We start from the raw sequence: 18,248 nt of genomic DNA, 5'->3' as shown, positions 1-18,248 counted from the left end.
AAAGACTGTATGCGCAAAAACCCTAGTTGCCAGTGGCGGAGGAGAGGGCGCGCCCAGGTCCTCGCGGAGATGAGAACACGACAGAAACCCACAGGCAGCCGCACTGCCCACAGCTGCAGCGAAGCCAGTCTCCAGGTTTGCAATCACCCTTAGGGTCCAGAAACCCAGCCCGGCACCGGCGGCGCCTTTGACGGACAGCCACCTTCTACAATCACCTTCCAGTTCACTATAAACACTCCCTATTCCTCCCGCCTATCGCTTCCTTCTCGAAGCCAATCAGAAGAACGGGCGGGATCGTCCTTAGTCGGTTCCTTTTTTTTTTTACAAAAAGGTTGCCTGTGCGTCGCATTCCGGCTTGGAGAAAAACCACCTCCCAAGCAAGGGGAAGGTGGAGCCCCTTTGATGGGCAGGCAGTTCTACCAATCAGGCTCCCCAGCCGCTCTAAGACCCGGCCGCCGAGGTGGGCGGGGCACGCGCGGGACCCGGCCAATGGCGGCGGGGCGGTGGAGGTTCAGCTGCGGTGGGTAGGGTTAGTGTGAGAGGTGCGGCGGGGGAGGTAATGATGATGGTGGCAGAGGAGGAAGGCGGGGGAGGGGGTGCTGGGCGCTGAGCGGCGGCTCTGGCAGGGTTTGATAGGGTGGGGGACGGTCGCGGGGCGATCCGTCAGGGAGGGGGCGGGCGTGAGGGGCGCCGTCCGCCTGAGGGGCTGCAGATCCCGGCTCCCGCGAGCGCCGTGGCTGGCTTGGCTGTTCCATGTGGCTCCGGCGGGGATGGAGGACTCGGTGGCGGCGGCGGCGGCTGCTGCTGCGGCAGCGACGGAGGAGCGCCTCTGAGAAGGGAACGGGGCCAGACTCAACCCGACAGCGGGATTAGAGGTGTGAGGAGGGGGCAGGAGTGGACGAGCGGCGGGCTCAGGGCTTGGGGTCCGGGCTGGGGTCTTCTGGTATCGCCTGGGTGACAGGGACCGCGGACGAGCCACCGCCTGCCTCCGCTGGGGGGCAGGGGTCTGAGCTCTGTGCGTGAGGAGACTGGGCTCTGGCGGACTGTTCCCCTGAGGATGGGGGAGGGAGGCACCGCACCCTGCACAGTCCACTTGCCCCGCTGGTCATTGCTTCACGCCCAGGCAGGAGTTTCCATTTCCCTCTGGTTGGCAGCGAAGGAGCCCAAGTGGCCTGGAGCCGGGACATTGCCCTCTCTCTGCCTGGAGATTTCCCTCCACTCCTCGTTTCCCATCCATTTCCTCCCTCCGACTGAAAAACAGCATTCCTCCTGGCTCCCTAATTTATTCTAAGCACATATTGTCGGACTTGAGGCTATTAATTATCGGCTGAAAAATAAAGTTTATTAAAAATACTCCACTCCTCCCTCTGACTGGCGGTGGACATTAAACAGCATCCCTAGACTTTCCCGCTCTGCTCGCCCTTCTGTGATGCTAACAGGGGGAGGTAGGGCCCCGAGTTACCATCTCTCTGGATTGTTGTTGATGCTGACTACCTGATGTGTCGCTCCACGTCTTCGGTGTGAATTGTAATTTCTTCCTTGGTGTCTTGCATCCTTGATGTACCTGGCTTTTGAGGTCGGTGTTTTGTTTCATTGTTTAAAAGACAAGCAGAGAACTGGGATGGTCTTTTGCAGCGTTATTTAACATGGGTGGTTAGTCACTTCTAATGATTCTTTCCTCATATTCTTTCTCTTTTTGTCTTTGTTTTGCTTTTCAGTCCTCCAGAATACACATATAGCCCCTGAGGTGGCATGGTGATGTCTCCATGAGGGAACCCCCTCCCACTCATCCTGTCACGTATATCATAGTGTTCTTGACTGGGCCATTCATCTAAGATGGAATTTACCCTGTGAAACAGGGAGAAGACTTATGGACCCCAAGCATCTTTTCGAGTTGTAGTTGAGTTTTTAAAAGACATACATGCAAAGTTCCTTTGCTTTGGACCCTCTGCATTATTAAAGCTGCTGTATTGCTAACCCAGAACTGCTCCGGTGTCTTGACTGATCATCATGGCTTCAGTTTGGAAGAGACTGCAGCGTGTGGGAAAACATGCATCCAAGTTCCAGTTTGTGGCCTCCTACCAGGAACTGATGGTTGAGTGTACGAAGAAATGGTAAGATGTACGTGGAGGTAGAGTTTGCTGTGCTGTGGCCTAAACTCTGGGTCTTCTGATAGTTTATTTACCTTTCTATGGTGCACTAGTGTGTAGAAGCTGGGTGGGGTGCAGATAACTCTTAACAAGTACTGTGCTGTGCACAGTTGCAGCTAGTATCATCCCTGTGGATTTTAATTACTGCGCTTCAGTATGGCTCAGAGGACTGTAACTGTGAGAGCACACTAAATACAGTACATTTGGTTTTGAGGTTATTCATCATTAGTGTTAAAATAACTTTGATTTTTGTAATTTTAAGAAGACAAAGAATGGCTACTGAAATATTGTGAGCATGTATGCATATGCTTTAATATAACATAGGCATATGACTGAATTGAGTTTTAATATAGAAGTCTATATTCTTGTGGGGTGATGGTAATCTATTTTTTTCTTGTTTTTTCATTTTTCCTTGCTTAGGATAAAGAATTTTTCATTATTTGATTAATGGAATGCCATCCACAAAACCTTAGAAATTCTTTTGTTAAATGCTTACTCAGGCAACTGTATTTTATTTTAATTGCCTAATGGGATACATTTCTTGGCCAGATTAAAGGAAGCAATTAGTAGTGCTGGTCTGTGATTGGCTTCTTTCCACTTGAGAAGAGTAAATATAGGGCTTTCTTTCCATTGCCCTGAATGATAAACAACAAAATTTTTTTATTTAGTGAGATAAAAAAGTTAATTTTAAGCAAATGGTCGTTTGGGCCTTGATTTACTGCAGTGATTATGCAGTAATGGACTTAATTGCAAAATAAGCCCATTTCTTTGTCCACAAGGACTGTAATTCAGGTCTGTAATAACCTTTCTTTTTAACATCCTTTTTATTAGATTAAAAACATAGCTTGCTCTATTCTAGAACTCTTATAGCATATTTGAATATTTATTTGGAACTAGTTTCTGAATGCTTTTCTCTTCAACTTGTTAGGAATATTATTTTAAAATCAGTTTGAGAAATGCATGCACTCGTTACCTACTTTATACCAGGTACTGTGGATTTAGAGTAGAATATGACATAATCCCTGTCCTCAAGGAGTGTACAGTTCAGTGTAAGAGTCACATGAATAAATTCACTGTGAGAGATGCAGTAGTATAAATATGTATGACATAAGGATTTTAATCTGTCTTCATCCAGTTGAGTATCTTTGAGGACAGATTATTTAACTTCTCTGTGATTCAAGTTTCCATAGCCATAAAGGTCATAATGGTGCCACTTCATAGGGAGGGTAATTGTGAAGATTAAATGAGTTAATACATGTAAAATGCTTGGAACAGTGTCAGGGACATAGTGCCTAATAGATGCCATTATGATGTACAGAGGTAGCAGAGGGAAAAACAGTCAATCCTTTAAGGGTAGAGGATGAGTTGTTGGGATGGCTTCCTAGTAGCTGAGCTGAGTTTTGAAAGATTCATAGTTGTTGTCCAGGAAGTCAAGGGGGAAGAAGTGAAAGACATTCTGGACTGAAGCAACAACCTATGCAGAAGCCTGGAGGCTTACCTAGCATGGGATGTGCTGGAAATTCAAGTATTATAGTTTGATATAAATGGGGTTTAAAGTGTAGGATTGGCGGGCATGCAGTGAGATGTGAGGTTTGAGAGTCAGGCAGGACTGAAAGCATGTAAAGTTATGTGCTGTTAATAAATGATTTGGGTATTATTCTGTAGGTGATAGGAACATAGTGAAAGATTTTGAGAAGAGACATTAGGTTTGCCATTAGGAAAATCACCAGGACTACAATGTAGACTGAGGATCATAGTTAAAGGATGACTGGAAGTAGCAATATTAGGGTAGCTATTTTAATAAATAAGGGGAGACAAAAGGTTAGGACTAGGTAGTGGCAAAGGAATGGAGAGAATTAACTGGAGGAACACTCAGAACACAAAGTGGGTAGGATTTGGTGGTCATTTCAATTGGGGATTTGAGCAAGATGGGGATGAGGGAGAAGAAAAGGTCTAGACTGACATCCAAGCTTTTGTGTTGGAAATTTGGGTGTACTTATCCAAGTTGGAGAAGGTCCTGATTGCAGGTGTTTCTTAACTTGGCAGTATACTGGGAGCATCAACTTTAAGATGGTTAAATTTTAATCTTTTCCTTAAGGGAAATAGAACATTATCATGTGATTCCTCAGTTAGAAAATCAGTTTCTTCCTCACAGTTTGCAGCCTTCCTGGAATTTTATTTCCCTTGAGCTTTCAAGTTATTAATTTTTAAATAACATTTTAAGTTATTGCTAATGTGTCTAAAGGCAAAAGCTACAGTGAAAATTTAGCTTGATTACAGTTGAATAAATGGCTTGATTACTTTTAGGGATGGCCATTATGGTGTCCCTATTAAATCAGGTCTTACGATAGGATTTGGACTTAATACCAGAAGCATCCGGATGTTCTCCTGGAAGTATTGGGGGTATTAAGTACCCCCTAATACTTCTTGTATTGTCTAGTGGTACTATAACTTACATCTAGAACTTAATAGTAGAATTATTTATACTAGTTCTAGAACCACTAGAACTTAGATCAGGAACAAAAACGAGAATGTCTTTTTTTTTTCATTTGAGAGAAGGACAGTATACCATGGAGGTCCTATTTGTCATCATTCCTTGATAGCTACATGAAGGGGCTGTAGCAAATTTAGAGATGATAGGGGTTTATACCCCCTACTCTTATTGTTGTCCCTATGTCATTTAATTATTAAATGATGTAGCTGTTGGCAAGTGTAAGACTGGCCTCTGGAGATGAGTTTGAAAGAGACTATACTGTCATTTCTCTGTTAGTTTACTTTCTGTTCTGTTCTTTTATCATCTGTAGGCTTTTAGATTTCTGAGAGAAATCTTTACTATATGAGTTCTTAAAGGCTTTACAGGTGTTTAAGGAAACTGTATGAAAGTTGGCAAGTTGGGGTTATGATGATAATTTAACTAGGTTGCAAATTAAATTCTGCTAAAAGCTCTCTAATATATGACATGAATCATTATGTATGAATATGTATTATATTTTGCATGTGTATATATGAATATATTTTATCTTTGTATTTATATTTCTTCCATCTAATTCTTAGTTGTGGTGGGAGGACTAAAAATATTCAAAGTGCCATAAATTTTTCCTAAAAAGTCATGTATTTATTTTAGTTTCTTATTTTTCTATGTCATATAAGAATTCCTTTCCCTTATTTTAAAATATAATTTTAATTATAATTTATATTTTAAATAGGCCGTATAATCACATGGTTCAAAACTCTAGAGGTACAAAAAGGTGAATATATATCCCTGAAAGTAACTCTTCATTTTGTTCATTGTTTCACACATCTTTGCCAACCTTGTGACCTCAGGATTTGAAAAGTAAAAAAAGTAGCTTTTCTTAGTGTTTAAGTTTGTGACACTGGCCTGTTAGATAAAATATAAACTCTTTAATCTGATGTTCCAGGCTATGTGTAACTGATCCCAGCTTAGTTTCCAATTAGACATTAGAAGACTACATGCACTTTAAGTGTTAATTTGAATTTATGAAAACCAAATTACATTAAGAAGTATTAATTTCAGAAATACTTAAGCAAACATTTCTCTGTTGACCATGGAGTGATACAGAGATACATGAGCCTTGATGTAAATAATCTACTTTTGAAATAAATTTTACAAAGAACAGAAAAAAGCATTAATTAGAAACAAACTTGGTGTGTTTTGTGGGATATGGACTGTCATGAGTAAAAGTGGAAGCAGGGATACCAGCTAGTAGGCTACTGCAGTAATTCAAACAACAGAGTAGTAGGTGGTGAGAAATGGTCAGATGTAGGTAGGTAACACACGTATACCCTTACACACACTCAGCACCACCACACTTTATTGAGGTGTAATTTACACTTTTGCATATAGTAAAATGCATCCATTTTAAGTGTACAGTTCAGTGAGTTTTGACAATTTTGTGTACCCATGTAGCTGGATAGTAAATTTTTTAAAGATGTAGTTAACAGGACTTACTGATGGATTAGATATGATGTAAAGTAAGAGACAATCAATAATGACTACAGGTTTTTGACCTGAGCAACCAGGTGAATGTAATATTAATTGAAGGGATAGGTGAACACTTGGGAAGGAAAAGGTTTGGTGTGAGGGAGAAATCAAGAATTCTGTTTGCTTTTCGTTTGATACATCCAGATGGAGATCTTAATTAAGCAGCTAATTATAAGAGTCTCAAACTCAGGGGAGAGAAGAGGCTGGATCATCTTAGTTTGTAAGTAGTATTTATAACCATGGGGCTATAGGAAATTTCCTATGCATTAATACAGATTGAGAAGAGGATTGAGGACTGAGCCTTGAGGCACTTCAGCATATAGAGATGAGGAAGGAGAGGAGGAGCCAACAAAGGAGACAGGAAACAAGCAATAGTGAGATAGGAAAATTAGAAGAGCGTGTTTTCTAAGAAACCAAGTGCAAAAAGTGTATTAAGGGAGCATTTGGCTGTGTCAAATACTGTTGAGAGGCTGAGCAAGGTGACCATTGGATTTGGCAAGGTGGAAAGAACTGATGATTTTGAGGAACGGTTCAATGGAGTGGTGGAGATGAAGGCTTGATTAAGTTGGCTTATAGGAAAGGAAGTGGTTACAGTGAGTACAGATGATTTTCTTGGAGTATTTTGCTACAAACCAGAGAACTAGGTAATACCTGGAGAGAGACAAGGGTTCAAGGTATATTTTTTGCTTGGCAGATACTGCAACATGTGTAAATGCTGATGGAAATGATTGGTAGAGAAGGAAAAATGGATGATGTGGTGGGAGAGGAGGTAACCTTAGGAGAAAAAAGTCTTTGAGTGAGAGAAAGAGAAAAGGATCCAGAACCCAAGTGGAAAGGTTGAACTTAGGTAGAAGCTGGCACCATTCATTGTTACAAGGGGAGAAGCAGGATACATGGGTAGAGAAGCAGATAGGTTGGTAGATTTGGTTGGGGAGGATGTGGATATTCTGTTTTCTCAGGGAAATAATATAAGAAATCATCTGCTGGGAGGGAGGTGACAGAGTTGTTGAAGGACTGAGGAGATGAGGTAAGAAGTTGTCAAAGTGCGAATGAATTCACTAGGGAAATGTAGGGGTATTGCTGGGTAGTAGTGATGACCTTTTTAACTTTGTGATTATAAATTTTAAGTGAATGCAACCAGCAATGTTTTAATCCAACTATGTTCAGTGCTTGGGTGCAGGCATAGAATAGGTAGAGTTGGATTTGACCAGGATTGGATTTGGTCAGGAATGTATAACTGAGGGGAAGAGAGACAGGGAAACTGAGAGCAAATGTGCAGGAGGGGTTTTAGTGATGAACCATGGAATATAAGCTGGATAAGGAAAGTAAGTATGTGAAAGATGGGATAGTCAGTGAAAACGTGAAAAGGATAATGATTGAAAGATTTTAAAGAGGTTGAAGAATTGTTGGGGTTGGGAGCTGGAAAGATGGGAGGTGGAGGAGTATGAGATGCTTGATTTTGGATGTGGTTAATGTTAATGACAAGATACTGGTGGTGTCCTTGGATCACATGTGCATATCTGTTACAAAAATGAGCATATATCCCAATATTTTTAATATACTGCATACATGAAATATGAGTATACTTTAATTTCCTTTAATAAAATAAATACATTTAAAATAAATAAATTTAAGTAGAATTTCTTGCTGTGTTTGAGTAGATGATCTTTTGCACCTTCCAGCTATTCCTATTCCTTGTTAGAGACTATAGCTATTAGTATATGACCATGACAGTTGGTGACTGAGGTGAAATGGAGTAAAAGATTTTTGGGTATCAGGAGGGTTGTCAAGGAATTTAGAGGCCAATGTGCAGGCAGATTATTTGTGTGGCTCTTGTAGTTGCCAAGAATAATGGAAGGAGAAACATTTAAGACAGGGAGTTAGGTGCTAAACTTACTATTATTATTATTTTTTGAGACAGAGTCACACTCTGTTGCCCAGGGTGGAGTGCAGTGGCTCATTGCAACCTCTGCCTCCTGGGTTCAAGTGATTCTCATGCCTCAGCCTCCCAGCTAGCTGGGATTACCAGCATGTACCACCATGTCTGGCTAGTTTTTTTGTATTTTTAGTAGAGACAGGGTTTTGCTATGTTGGCCAGGCTGGTCTCAAGCTCCTGTCCTCAAATGATCTGCCCACCTCAGCCTCCCAAAGCGCTGGGATTACAGGTGTGAGCCACGGCACCTGGCCTGGTGCTAAAATCTTTAATGTATGAGGGGAGAGATGGAGCAGAAGGTTAGAAGACTGCAAAAGGGAGAGGTAAGGTAAGAAAGGTATTGTTCCCTAATTTCTAGGCTTGCTTCTAGAGAGGTTAATTTGTAATACTTTCTATGTTGCAAGTTATGTGAATCTTGAACATCTTACTCCTTGAAACAAAACAGCACAGTCTTCTTTTCTATATTGTAAGTTGTCAAAGGCATATGATTTTAGCAAATACTAAATTGATGTGTTACTTATTTGTAATTTCATGATGGTATCTTATGAACTGATTTTTAAAAAAATTGTAATTGTTACGTATTGTGTTTTATCCAGATTTTAAGTCTTTATTCTATGTGAAGAGCAGTTTTACAAAATTCAATTGTGGTGGACTCTTTAAGGAATATAGTGGAGCCACTTAATGCCATAATTAGATATTGCTGTGCTTACATCATGATTATGTCTACACATGACTCAAAATGTGCCTCTAGATCAAGAATTGGCAAACTCTGGCCTGATCCAAACTGGCTCTTTTGTTCTCTAAAAAAACAGAACAAACTTTTTCTGTAAGTCTTCACACTTTGGGAGGGGCCGAGGTGGGAGGATCCCTTGAACTCAGGAGTTCAGGAGTTCAAAACCAGCCTGGGCAACATGGTGAGACCCTATCTCTTAAGAAAAAAAAAAAAGAAAGAAAAAGTTTGCTGACTTCTGCTTTAAGTCATGGGAATTGCTTGCAGCTAGTGTTTAGGGAATACAAGAGTCTAGCACCTTTCTGTTTTCTCTGTGCTCAGGCTCTAAACTATTACTTTAGTCTTATTCTACTCAAACTACATAAGCAATGGAGGAGAGACCATTGTGCCTGTTTCCCAGCCTTATAGAAAGAAACTTTAGAATAGCTTCTGACAACATTGAGGTCTGTGTATGTGTAAAATATACATTTTCTGGCAGTGTGACCATGGACGAATTATCTCTTAGTACCTCTTCTGTAGTAGAGATGATAATAACACTACTTCCAGCATAGAGTTGTTGAGGATTAAGTAGGATAATACCTGTAATAAAGGGGTTAGAACAGTGTCTGACAGAGTAAGCACCCAGTAAATTTTACCCATTGTTGTTATTATTTTTTATCTGATAAATAAGCAATGAGTGATGAAGAGAACTATCTAGAGAGAAAGGTTAGAGTAGGTGGGAAGAAGATTGTAAATATAACCTGAACTTTTAAGAGTGTTAGAGAAAGATGAACTGGCATAGGTTGGAGTGACCAGGGAGGTAGGAGTAAACCAGGAATGTTCTAGCAGAAGTACAGTGCTGAAATGAGCTAAGTTTTGACAATTCTTTGACTTTTGGGGAGAGGAACTACATATTTTTGCTTCTAAAGCAAAATCAATTCCTATGGTTTTGTAACTTTATTTCCTTTTTATAATAATTTCAAGCAAATGTAGGGCTAAGAAAACTAACTTAATTCCTCCAAAGTAGAATTAATTTGCTAGCGTTTGTGTATGCATGTTTGTATGTGTCCTGCAGTGTTTGTGTCTGTGTGTTTGTATGTGTCCTGCAGTGATGTTTTATGATATTTATGATGTATTTTTTTTCTTTTTTTTTTTGAGACAGAGTCTTGCTCTGTCACCCAGGCTGGAGTGCAGCGGCACAATCTTGGCACACTGCAGCCTCTACCTCCCGGGTTCAAGCAATTCTCCTGCCTCGGTCTCCCGAGTAGCTGGGACTATAGGTGCATGCCACCATGCCCAGCTAATTTTTTGTATTTTTAGCAGGAATGAGGTTTCACCGCGTTAGCCAGAATGGTCTCGATCTCCTGACCTCGTGATCTGCCCGCTTCGGCCTCCCAAAGTGCTGGGATTACAGGTGTGAGCTACCGTGCCCAGCCGAGTCACCATGCCAAGCCATTTTATGATGTATTTCTTTTTTTTTTTTTTTGATAATTTAAAAATATATTATTTCTGAATTTTAAAGAGTCTTATCACTACCTGGAATAAAGATTATATTTTCCAGATTTCCTTGCACTTGGTGTGGCCATGTGATTAAATTCTAGTCAATGGAATATGAGGGGAATTGATGTGTACAACTTCCAGTTAGAGTCTTTGAAAGGAATGAGCCTGACTTCCTTTTATCTTGACCCATTCTTGATAACTGAGATATGGACCCAGGAAGAATAGTGATTTTCAACTATGTGAATGAGATCAACAACAGGGAGATGATGGGTAACAAGACTGAAGAAAGTCAGGGTCCCAATATCATCAGGTTGCTTCCAGCCATAATACTTCTGAGCTGCCTACTTAGACTTTTTTTAGGATAAACATTTTCTATCTTATTCAGCTACTATATTTTTGGATGTCTTTGTTACAACAAACTAATCTTTACCCTAGCTAATACATGTTGTGCTTAATTAACCCTATTATCACTAAGATAAAGTCAAAATTTCACATCTTGGAGTAAGAGAACATCTTGCTCTGCACCCTATTTATCACTCTAGCTTCTCTCATCCTTCTCCTACTCCTACTCTTTCATTCTGAATTACCCTGAATTCATCATAAATGCGTGGTTTCTTTCAGATCTTGGCTTTTGAATGTGGTCTTCTTGCCCCACCTATTCCTATCTCCTCTACTTCCAGAATTTTCTGGCCCCCCTGCCCCCACGCCGTCCCAACCGGTAACCTCCCAGGCTTCTTCCCAAAGCATTTCTGAGAGGAGGTGTTATTGATTTTGGACAATTCTAAGGCTTCAATCCCCTTTTCCTATGCAACTCCCCCACCCAGCAGAATCCATGACTCCCCACTAATCTTAGGACCTATGAAACAGGCAAGGTCTATTTTGTAGATTCTAAGAGCTGGATAATTTTTTAAGGTGTAGACAAACATCTTTGCTAGAGGTTCTTCTTTGTGTCTCTTATGGTCATCTTCATTTGAAAGCTATGCTACTGAGTCCACATTCCTTTGAGGGCAGATTGGCTTTCCAAATAGATTGGTATCATATGAACTGTTTTTTTCTCAGCTAATAATGGCAATACAGATGTGTCTCAAGCAGATACTTAGTTTGCAAAGAAAAATAAATTCATTTATACTTTACCATCATCTTCAGCTATAAAGTGTATTGTCAATAAATTTCATTGCCACGAAATTGATGCAGTTGTCTTCCACTGGTTCAGCAGCCATCTTTATTCCTGCAACAAATAGTTTCTTGCAAGAGGAAGCAATTTGGAAGGTCTGAGGTCCCTTTCCTCTTCCTGAGGCCCTTTGCTCCACTGGCGACTGCCTGGACAGGCAGCAAGGAGTTGTTTCCCAGTGCTTTTTGCGCTCCTGGCTGCCGACTCTGGCTGCTAAAGTGTCTGCCAACTGCTACAATTTATGTTGTTTTTCTATGTGACGGTTGTTCATTTCTTTTTTCATTATCTTTTGTAGACACAGGGGTCTCACTATGTTGTCCAGGCTAGTCTTGAACTTCTGGCCTTAAGCGACCCTCCTGCCTTGGCCCCTCAAAAGTGCCGGGATTACAGGTGTAAGCCACCATGGCCAGGGCCAGTTTTTCCTTAAAATTTTTTTTTTCCTGTCATGATTTTAAAGAAATGAACCCAGGATCTTTTTGTAGTATGTGATTTTCATACATTATTTTGGTATCAAATCTTGATTTACATACTTTAAAAGTTGATTTCTAAAATGAAATTTTAAGGGATTATGTGAGGAGGTTTTGTTCTTATGATTTAGTTTAGTTTCACATGAGTTTTGCAATTAAAATGCCCAGGGAACTTAAAATTAGGCATTTCTAGAAATGTGCTATTGATGCGTCAAGTGTGTTTGTTCTGATTTTTTGGGAAATTTCAACAAAAGAGCCATTGAACTTGTTCACTGCATGATATAAAAATAGTTCAGGAAAAATTGCATAAAGCATTTTGATTACTCAATATGGATGTTCATATTCTACATTAGGACGTTTGCATGTTTGTTCAAAGGAATGGAACTGAGTTTGAAACAGAGGCAGTGAACTTACTGCAGGATGTCATTGTACCTGGTATATGTCTTATGTATCACTGTTAAAGTGATATTTTTAGGCAGCTTTGCTAAAAGGCACCTACTGGTTTTCTTCAGTAAGTTTGGTTTATTAAAAAATTTCCTGGTTTTATTAATCCGGGTATTGTTATTTTGAAAATAGTTTTAATACAGGTTTTTTTTTAAACCTGTAAAATTACCTTTAATTAAAAAAAAAAAATCACTTTAAAATTTGATACCCCGCCTATGTCCAAAAGAGTTTGTCAGCCTAAGAATTTAAAATAATACCATGGGTGTAGGGGCCGGGTTCGGCCCTCGTGAACTCTCACCCGAGCGGTTTCTCTTTCCGGGACAACATGGCGCCGTCCACGCCGCTCTTGACAGTCCGAGGATCAGAAGGACTGTACATGGTGAATGGACCACCACATTTTACAGAAAGCACAGTGTTTCCAAGGGAATCTGGGAAGAATTGCAAAGTCTGTACCTTTAGTAGGGATGGGACCTTGTTTGCCTGGGGCAATGGAGAAAAAGTAAATATTATCAGTGTCACTAACAAGGGACTACTGCACTCCTTCGACCTCCCAAAGGCAGTTTGCCTTGAATTCTCGCCCAAAAATACTGTCCTGGCAACGTGGCAGCCTTATACTACTTCTAAAGATGGCACAGCTGGGATACCCAACCTACAACTTTATGATGTGAAAACTGGGACATGTTTGAAATCTTTCATCCAGAAAAAAACGCAAAATTGACACAATTGCAAATAAATTGCATTTGCAAAAAATTAATGATTTTGTATTATCACCTGGACCCCAACCATACAAGGTGGCTGTCTATGTTCCAGGAAGTAAAGGTGCACCTTCATTTGTTAGATTATATCAGTACCCCAACTTTGCTGGACCTCATGCAGCTTTAGCTAATAAAAGTTTCTTTAAGGCAGATAAAGTTACAATGCTGTGGAATAAAAAAGCTACTGCTGTGTTGGTAATAGCTAGCACAGATGTTGACAAGACAGGAGCTTCCTACTATGGAGAGCAAACTCTGCACTATACTGCAACAAATGGAGAAAGTGCTGTAGTGCAATTACCAAAAAATGGCCCCATTTATGATGTAGTTTGGAATTCTAGTTCTACTGAATTTTGTGCTGTATATGGTTTTATGCCTGCCAAAGCAACAATTTTCAACTTGAAATGTGATCCTGTATTTGACTTTGGAACTGGTCCTCGTAATGCAGCCTACTATAGCCCTCATGGACATATATTAGTATTAGCTGGATTTGGAAATCTGAGAGGACAAATGGAAGTGTGGGATGTGAAAAACTACAAACTTATTTCTAAACCAGTGGCTTCTGATTCTACATATTTTGCTTGGTGCCCGGATGGTGAGCATATTTTAACAGCTACATGTGCTCCCAGGTTACGGGTTAATAATGGATACAAAATTTGGCATTATACTGGCTCTATCTTGCACAAGTATGATGTGCCATCAAATGCAGAATTATGGCAGGTTTCTTGGCAGCCATTTTTGGATGGAATATTTCCAGCAAAAACAATAACTTACCAAGCAGTTCCAAGTGAAGTACCCAATGAGGAACCTAAAGTTGCAACAGCTTATAGACCCCCAGCTTTAAGAAATAAACCAATCACCAATTCCAAATTGCATGAAGAGGAACCACCTCAGAATATGAAATCACAATCAGGAAATGATAAGCCATTATCAAAAACAGCTCTTAAAAATCAAAGGAAGCATGAAGCTAAGAAAGCCGCAAAGCAGGAAGCAAGAAGTGACAAGAGTCCAGATTTGGCACCTACTCCTGCCCCACAGAGCACACCACGAAACACTATCTCTCAGTCAATTTCTGGGGACCCTGAGATAGACAAAAAAATCAAGAACCTAAAGAAGAAACTAAAAGCAATTGAACAACTGAAAGAACAAGCAGCAACTGGAAAACAGCTAGAAAAAAATCAGTTGGAGAAAATTCAGAAAGAAACAGCCCTTCTCCAGGAGCTGAAAGATTTGGAATTGGGTATTTAAAGATTCACAGAAAGCAAGTTGATGACCAGAAATCAGTGCAAACACATCTTCTGTTAAACCCATTGGTATACACAGAATATTCCTGTTCCCACACTTAATGTCAATCTATAATTTTAACCATTTATCCAAGATTCTACATAAGTAAAATTATTTAATAATGTCTATTGAATTAATATTTATATCTTGCATCCTATATCATGTCAATATGTGATATAGAAAAGAGATACATGAATTTTTTAGCTAAGCGTGACAGATTGAAAGACAAGTGTCATTTTTTTTTTGTGGAGAGTGATATATACCATATAAATGAATAAAGACATTTTAAATTTAAAAAAAAATAAAATAAAATAAAATAATACCATGTTGACTGATTTAGGGATATAAATAGAATCATGGTCTTACAGGAGCAGAGAGCACATATTACTAGGCACTTGAGAGGAGTTAGTTGCTGCTATTGGAGACTGGATTTGGTTCTGAGTTTATTGGCAGCCAAGGCAAAAAGGGATGCACATTGGCTCTTGTAATAGTCCTCCTGGCTAAAGAAAGTATATACATTTGTTTGCAGACTTTTCTTAGACCTTAATCCAAAGAGGATTTTTATTATGAAAATAAAATATGACATTGGATAAAATCTCCAACTACAAAAGACTCAGAACCATTGTTAAATTAGATAATGTTTATGTCGACCCTTCATGAAGACTTTTTATGAGAGAATATGGCTGAGGAACCTAGTTTTCTGATCATCTAATTTAAACCGAGAGTACCACTCGGGAAATTTAAAAGAATGGAAATTTAACATGAATCATTTAGTTTTGTGCTGTCTAGTATAGAGGGAACTAACTATATGTGGCTATTTACATCTAAATTTAAATCAATTTAAATTAAATGCAAAATTCACTTCTTCAGTTACAGTAGCCACATTTCAAATGCTCACTAGCCGCATATGGCTAGGGGCCACCATGTTGGATAGTGCAAATATGGAACATGTCCATCACCACAAAAAGTTTTACTGGACAGTACTGATTTAGCCATTGCCTCCCAAATTGACTGTCCTTAGAATTGCTGGGGTGCTTTGCAAATACGGAGATTTCCATATCCCCTAGGAGGTCCTGATTCTGTAGGTCTGTGATAGTGATGGCAAATCTGTCATTTTAGAAGTTACCCAATTGCTGAAGAGTATCAAATTAGGTCTTAGAACTACCATATTTGATTCTTTCTTAAAAATCCGTCTGAACAAAGCTTTGGCAGGTGCTGGATGACAGTTCTATTGGTACTCCAAAAATGTTTATTGACTTGAAATTTTGAGTTGAATTTTCTTACTTGAGTTGAATTTCTTCAGCTAATGTGATTTTCTTTCTGATTAAAAGTGAGAGCAATGTATTTTAGCTATGCCATTTTAGCTGTCAAAATTAACAAACATTTGAACAGGTTCATTCATTTAAAGATAAGACTGGTTTGTTCTCTTCCATATAAGCAAAGAATGTTGAGAGACAGCTATTCTGACTGTTGAGGTAGAATTTTTTTTTTTTTTTTGAGATAGGGTCTTACTCCCATCACCCAGGCTGGAGTGTAGTGGTGCATGGTGCAGTCTCGGTTCCTGGGCTCAAGTGATGTTGCTCATCTCAGCCTCCTGAGTAGCTGGTACTACGGATGTGTGTCACCACGCCCGGCTAATTTTTTGTATTTTTTGTAGAGGTGAAGTTTTGCCATGTTGCCCAGGCTGGTCTTGAACGCGGGGCTCAAGTGATCCAACTGCCTTGGCCTTCCAGGGTGCTAGGATTACAGGCATGAGCCACTGTGCCGACCAGAATAATTTTTTTTTTTTTAAGAAAAGTTTTGAAACTTCTTAAGTACTTGTGCTATAATTGTACTTCTAGGCAATATCACTAGTAGATCTGCTCATTTTTTTTTCTCTGAAGCATATCTTAATTCTCACATTGATTTTTCTATTCCATTGCCTTGTTTCCATCCTTTGCTGTCTTTTGCCAAGGGCCATGATTCACAAACTGTGCCAAGGAGCCCAGAGGCACTGCAGAGAACTCACAAGGGAGCCAAGAGATGTTTAACAATTTTGAAGGAAACATAGCAGCATTTGTTGGAAACCACACAAAGTATAGTTGGTCTTCTGTATTTATGAGTTCTGCATCTATGGATTCAACCAACTGTGGATTGAAAATATTTGAAAAACAATTGTATCAAACATGTACAGATTTGTTTTGGTCATTATTCTCTAAACAGTACAGTATAACAATGTTTACATAGCATTTACATTGTATTCGATATTATAAGTAATTTAGAGATGACTTTAAAGTATACAGGAGGATATCCATAGGTTATATGCAAATACTGTGCCATTTTATGTCAGGGACTTGAGCATCCTCAGATTTTGGTATCCTCAGGAGGTCCTGGAACCAATCCTCCACTGATACTAACGGAAGACTATACTAGCTTGAGGTAGTTCAGTTTCAAAATTAGATTGCTACATTCTTTTCAGTGATACCACAGTTTTACAAAGCTGGGCTTTTGGCAGTTGCTATGACAAAAAGCAGATATCACATGAAGATCTGTGTGGAACAGGAAATTAGGGAGGCAGTGTCCAATCTAATTCTCAAGTTTGAGATTAGATTGTCAAGTGTCCAAAACAGGTGCTAAGTTTTTAGGACATACATCCTTCTTAAGTTGTTTGGACCTGACTACTTAATAAACAAAATGGTTAGGTATTTCTTTTGGCTTGGGGGTGAGGGAGTCTGAAAAAATTACACATTAAGAGCCTTGTCAACCCAGAAAGTTTGGGAACCTCTAGTGTAGGCTTTTGCTTTGTAAAAGCTTTTGCTTTTTGTAGCACTTAATGCTTTCCTAGCCCCTTTGGTCTCCCCTTTGCCTATATTACTGCCGTAGTTGTCCTTCTAAAATTAGCCTTCCTTTAAATATGTCCTTATTCTATTTTACTAGTCTTCTTCCAACCATTTCCCTTAAGATTCTGAAATCTTGTTTTTACTACATGCAGATAGTTTCTCTCAAATTTTATCTTTTATTCTTCTCTTTCCCCTCCAAAATCATTAAATGCAGAAAGCTGTGTAGTAAAACCCTATCTCAAAGTAACTTAATTGAAACTAGATTTATTTATGCAATAAGTGGGTCTAGATATCAAATTTAATGGTTCAGCTTTAATTTGAAGAGTACTCTAATTTGCAAAATTACTTTTAAAAATTGGCTAATTCATTTATTTTGAAACTTTTTATGGAAGTAATTTTAGGCTTACAGAAGAGTTGCAAAGATAGTATAGAGTAGGGATATAGAGCGGGGGTGTCCAATCTTTTGGGTTCCCTGGACCACATTAGAAGAACTGTCTTATAAAATATACTAAAACTAATGATAGTTGATGAGCCTTTTTTTTTTTTTTGAGACGGAGTCTCGCTCTGTCTCCCAGGCTGGAGTGCAGTGGGGCTATCTCAGCTCACTGCAAGCTCCGCCTGCTGGGTTCATGCCATTCTCCTGGCTCAGCCTCCTGAGTAGCTGGGACTATAGGCGCCCACCACCGCGCCCGGCTAATTTTTTTGAAGTTTTTAATAGAGACAGGGTTTCACCGTGTTAGCTAGGACGGTCTCCATCTCCTGACCTCGTGATCCACCTGCCTCAGCCTCCCAAAGTGCTGGGATTACAAGTGTGAGCCACCGTGCCCGGCCGATAGTTGATGAGCTTTAAAAAAGGCAGGAGAATGGCGTGAACCCAGGAGGCAGCGGAGCTTGCAGTGAGCGGAGATCGCGCCACTGCACTCCAGCCTGGGCGACAGAGCGAGACTCCATCTTAAAATAAATAAATAAATAAATAAATATAAATTAAAAGTCCCTGCATAAATCTCATAATGCTT

At 39.8% G+C, this 18,248-nt stretch overlaps 1 protein-coding gene and 1 pseudogene across 8 annotated transcripts in view; both read left to right on the top strand.

The window, feature by feature from the left end:
* Positions 1–484: 484 nt before the first annotated feature.
* The window catches only part of EHBP1 (EH domain binding protein 1), a 352,471-nt gene continuing 334,707 nt past the window's right edge, over positions 485–18,248 (top strand). For 3 of the 7 annotated variants that reach the window (XM_010369129.2, XM_030921087.1, XM_030921088.1), the window contains exons 1-2: positions 685–875; positions 1,719–2,114. In XM_010369129.2, the coding sequence (XP_010367431.1) occupies positions 2,011–2,114 (104 nt within the window). In that variant the 5' untranslated portion in view covers positions 685–875; positions 1,719–2,010. The other 4 variants (XM_030921089.1, XM_010369131.2, XM_030921086.1 and 1 more) reach the window with 3 other exon arrangements.
* LOC104666969 lies at positions 12,646–14,715 on the top strand (annotated as a pseudogene). Its single transcript, XR_748624.2, has one exon. The product of XR_748624.2 is annotated as a eukaryotic translation initiation factor 2A pseudogene (transcript).

Source organism: Rhinopithecus roxellana, chromosome 17 (genome assembly GCF_007565055.1).
Source record: "Rhinopithecus roxellana isolate Shanxi Qingling chromosome 17, ASM756505v1, whole genome shotgun sequence".
Lineage (NCBI taxonomy): Eukaryota > Metazoa > Chordata > Mammalia > Primates > Cercopithecidae > Rhinopithecus > Rhinopithecus roxellana.
Note: the sequence above shows the minus strand (reverse complement) of the source record. Positions and strands in the feature narration are given on the sequence as shown.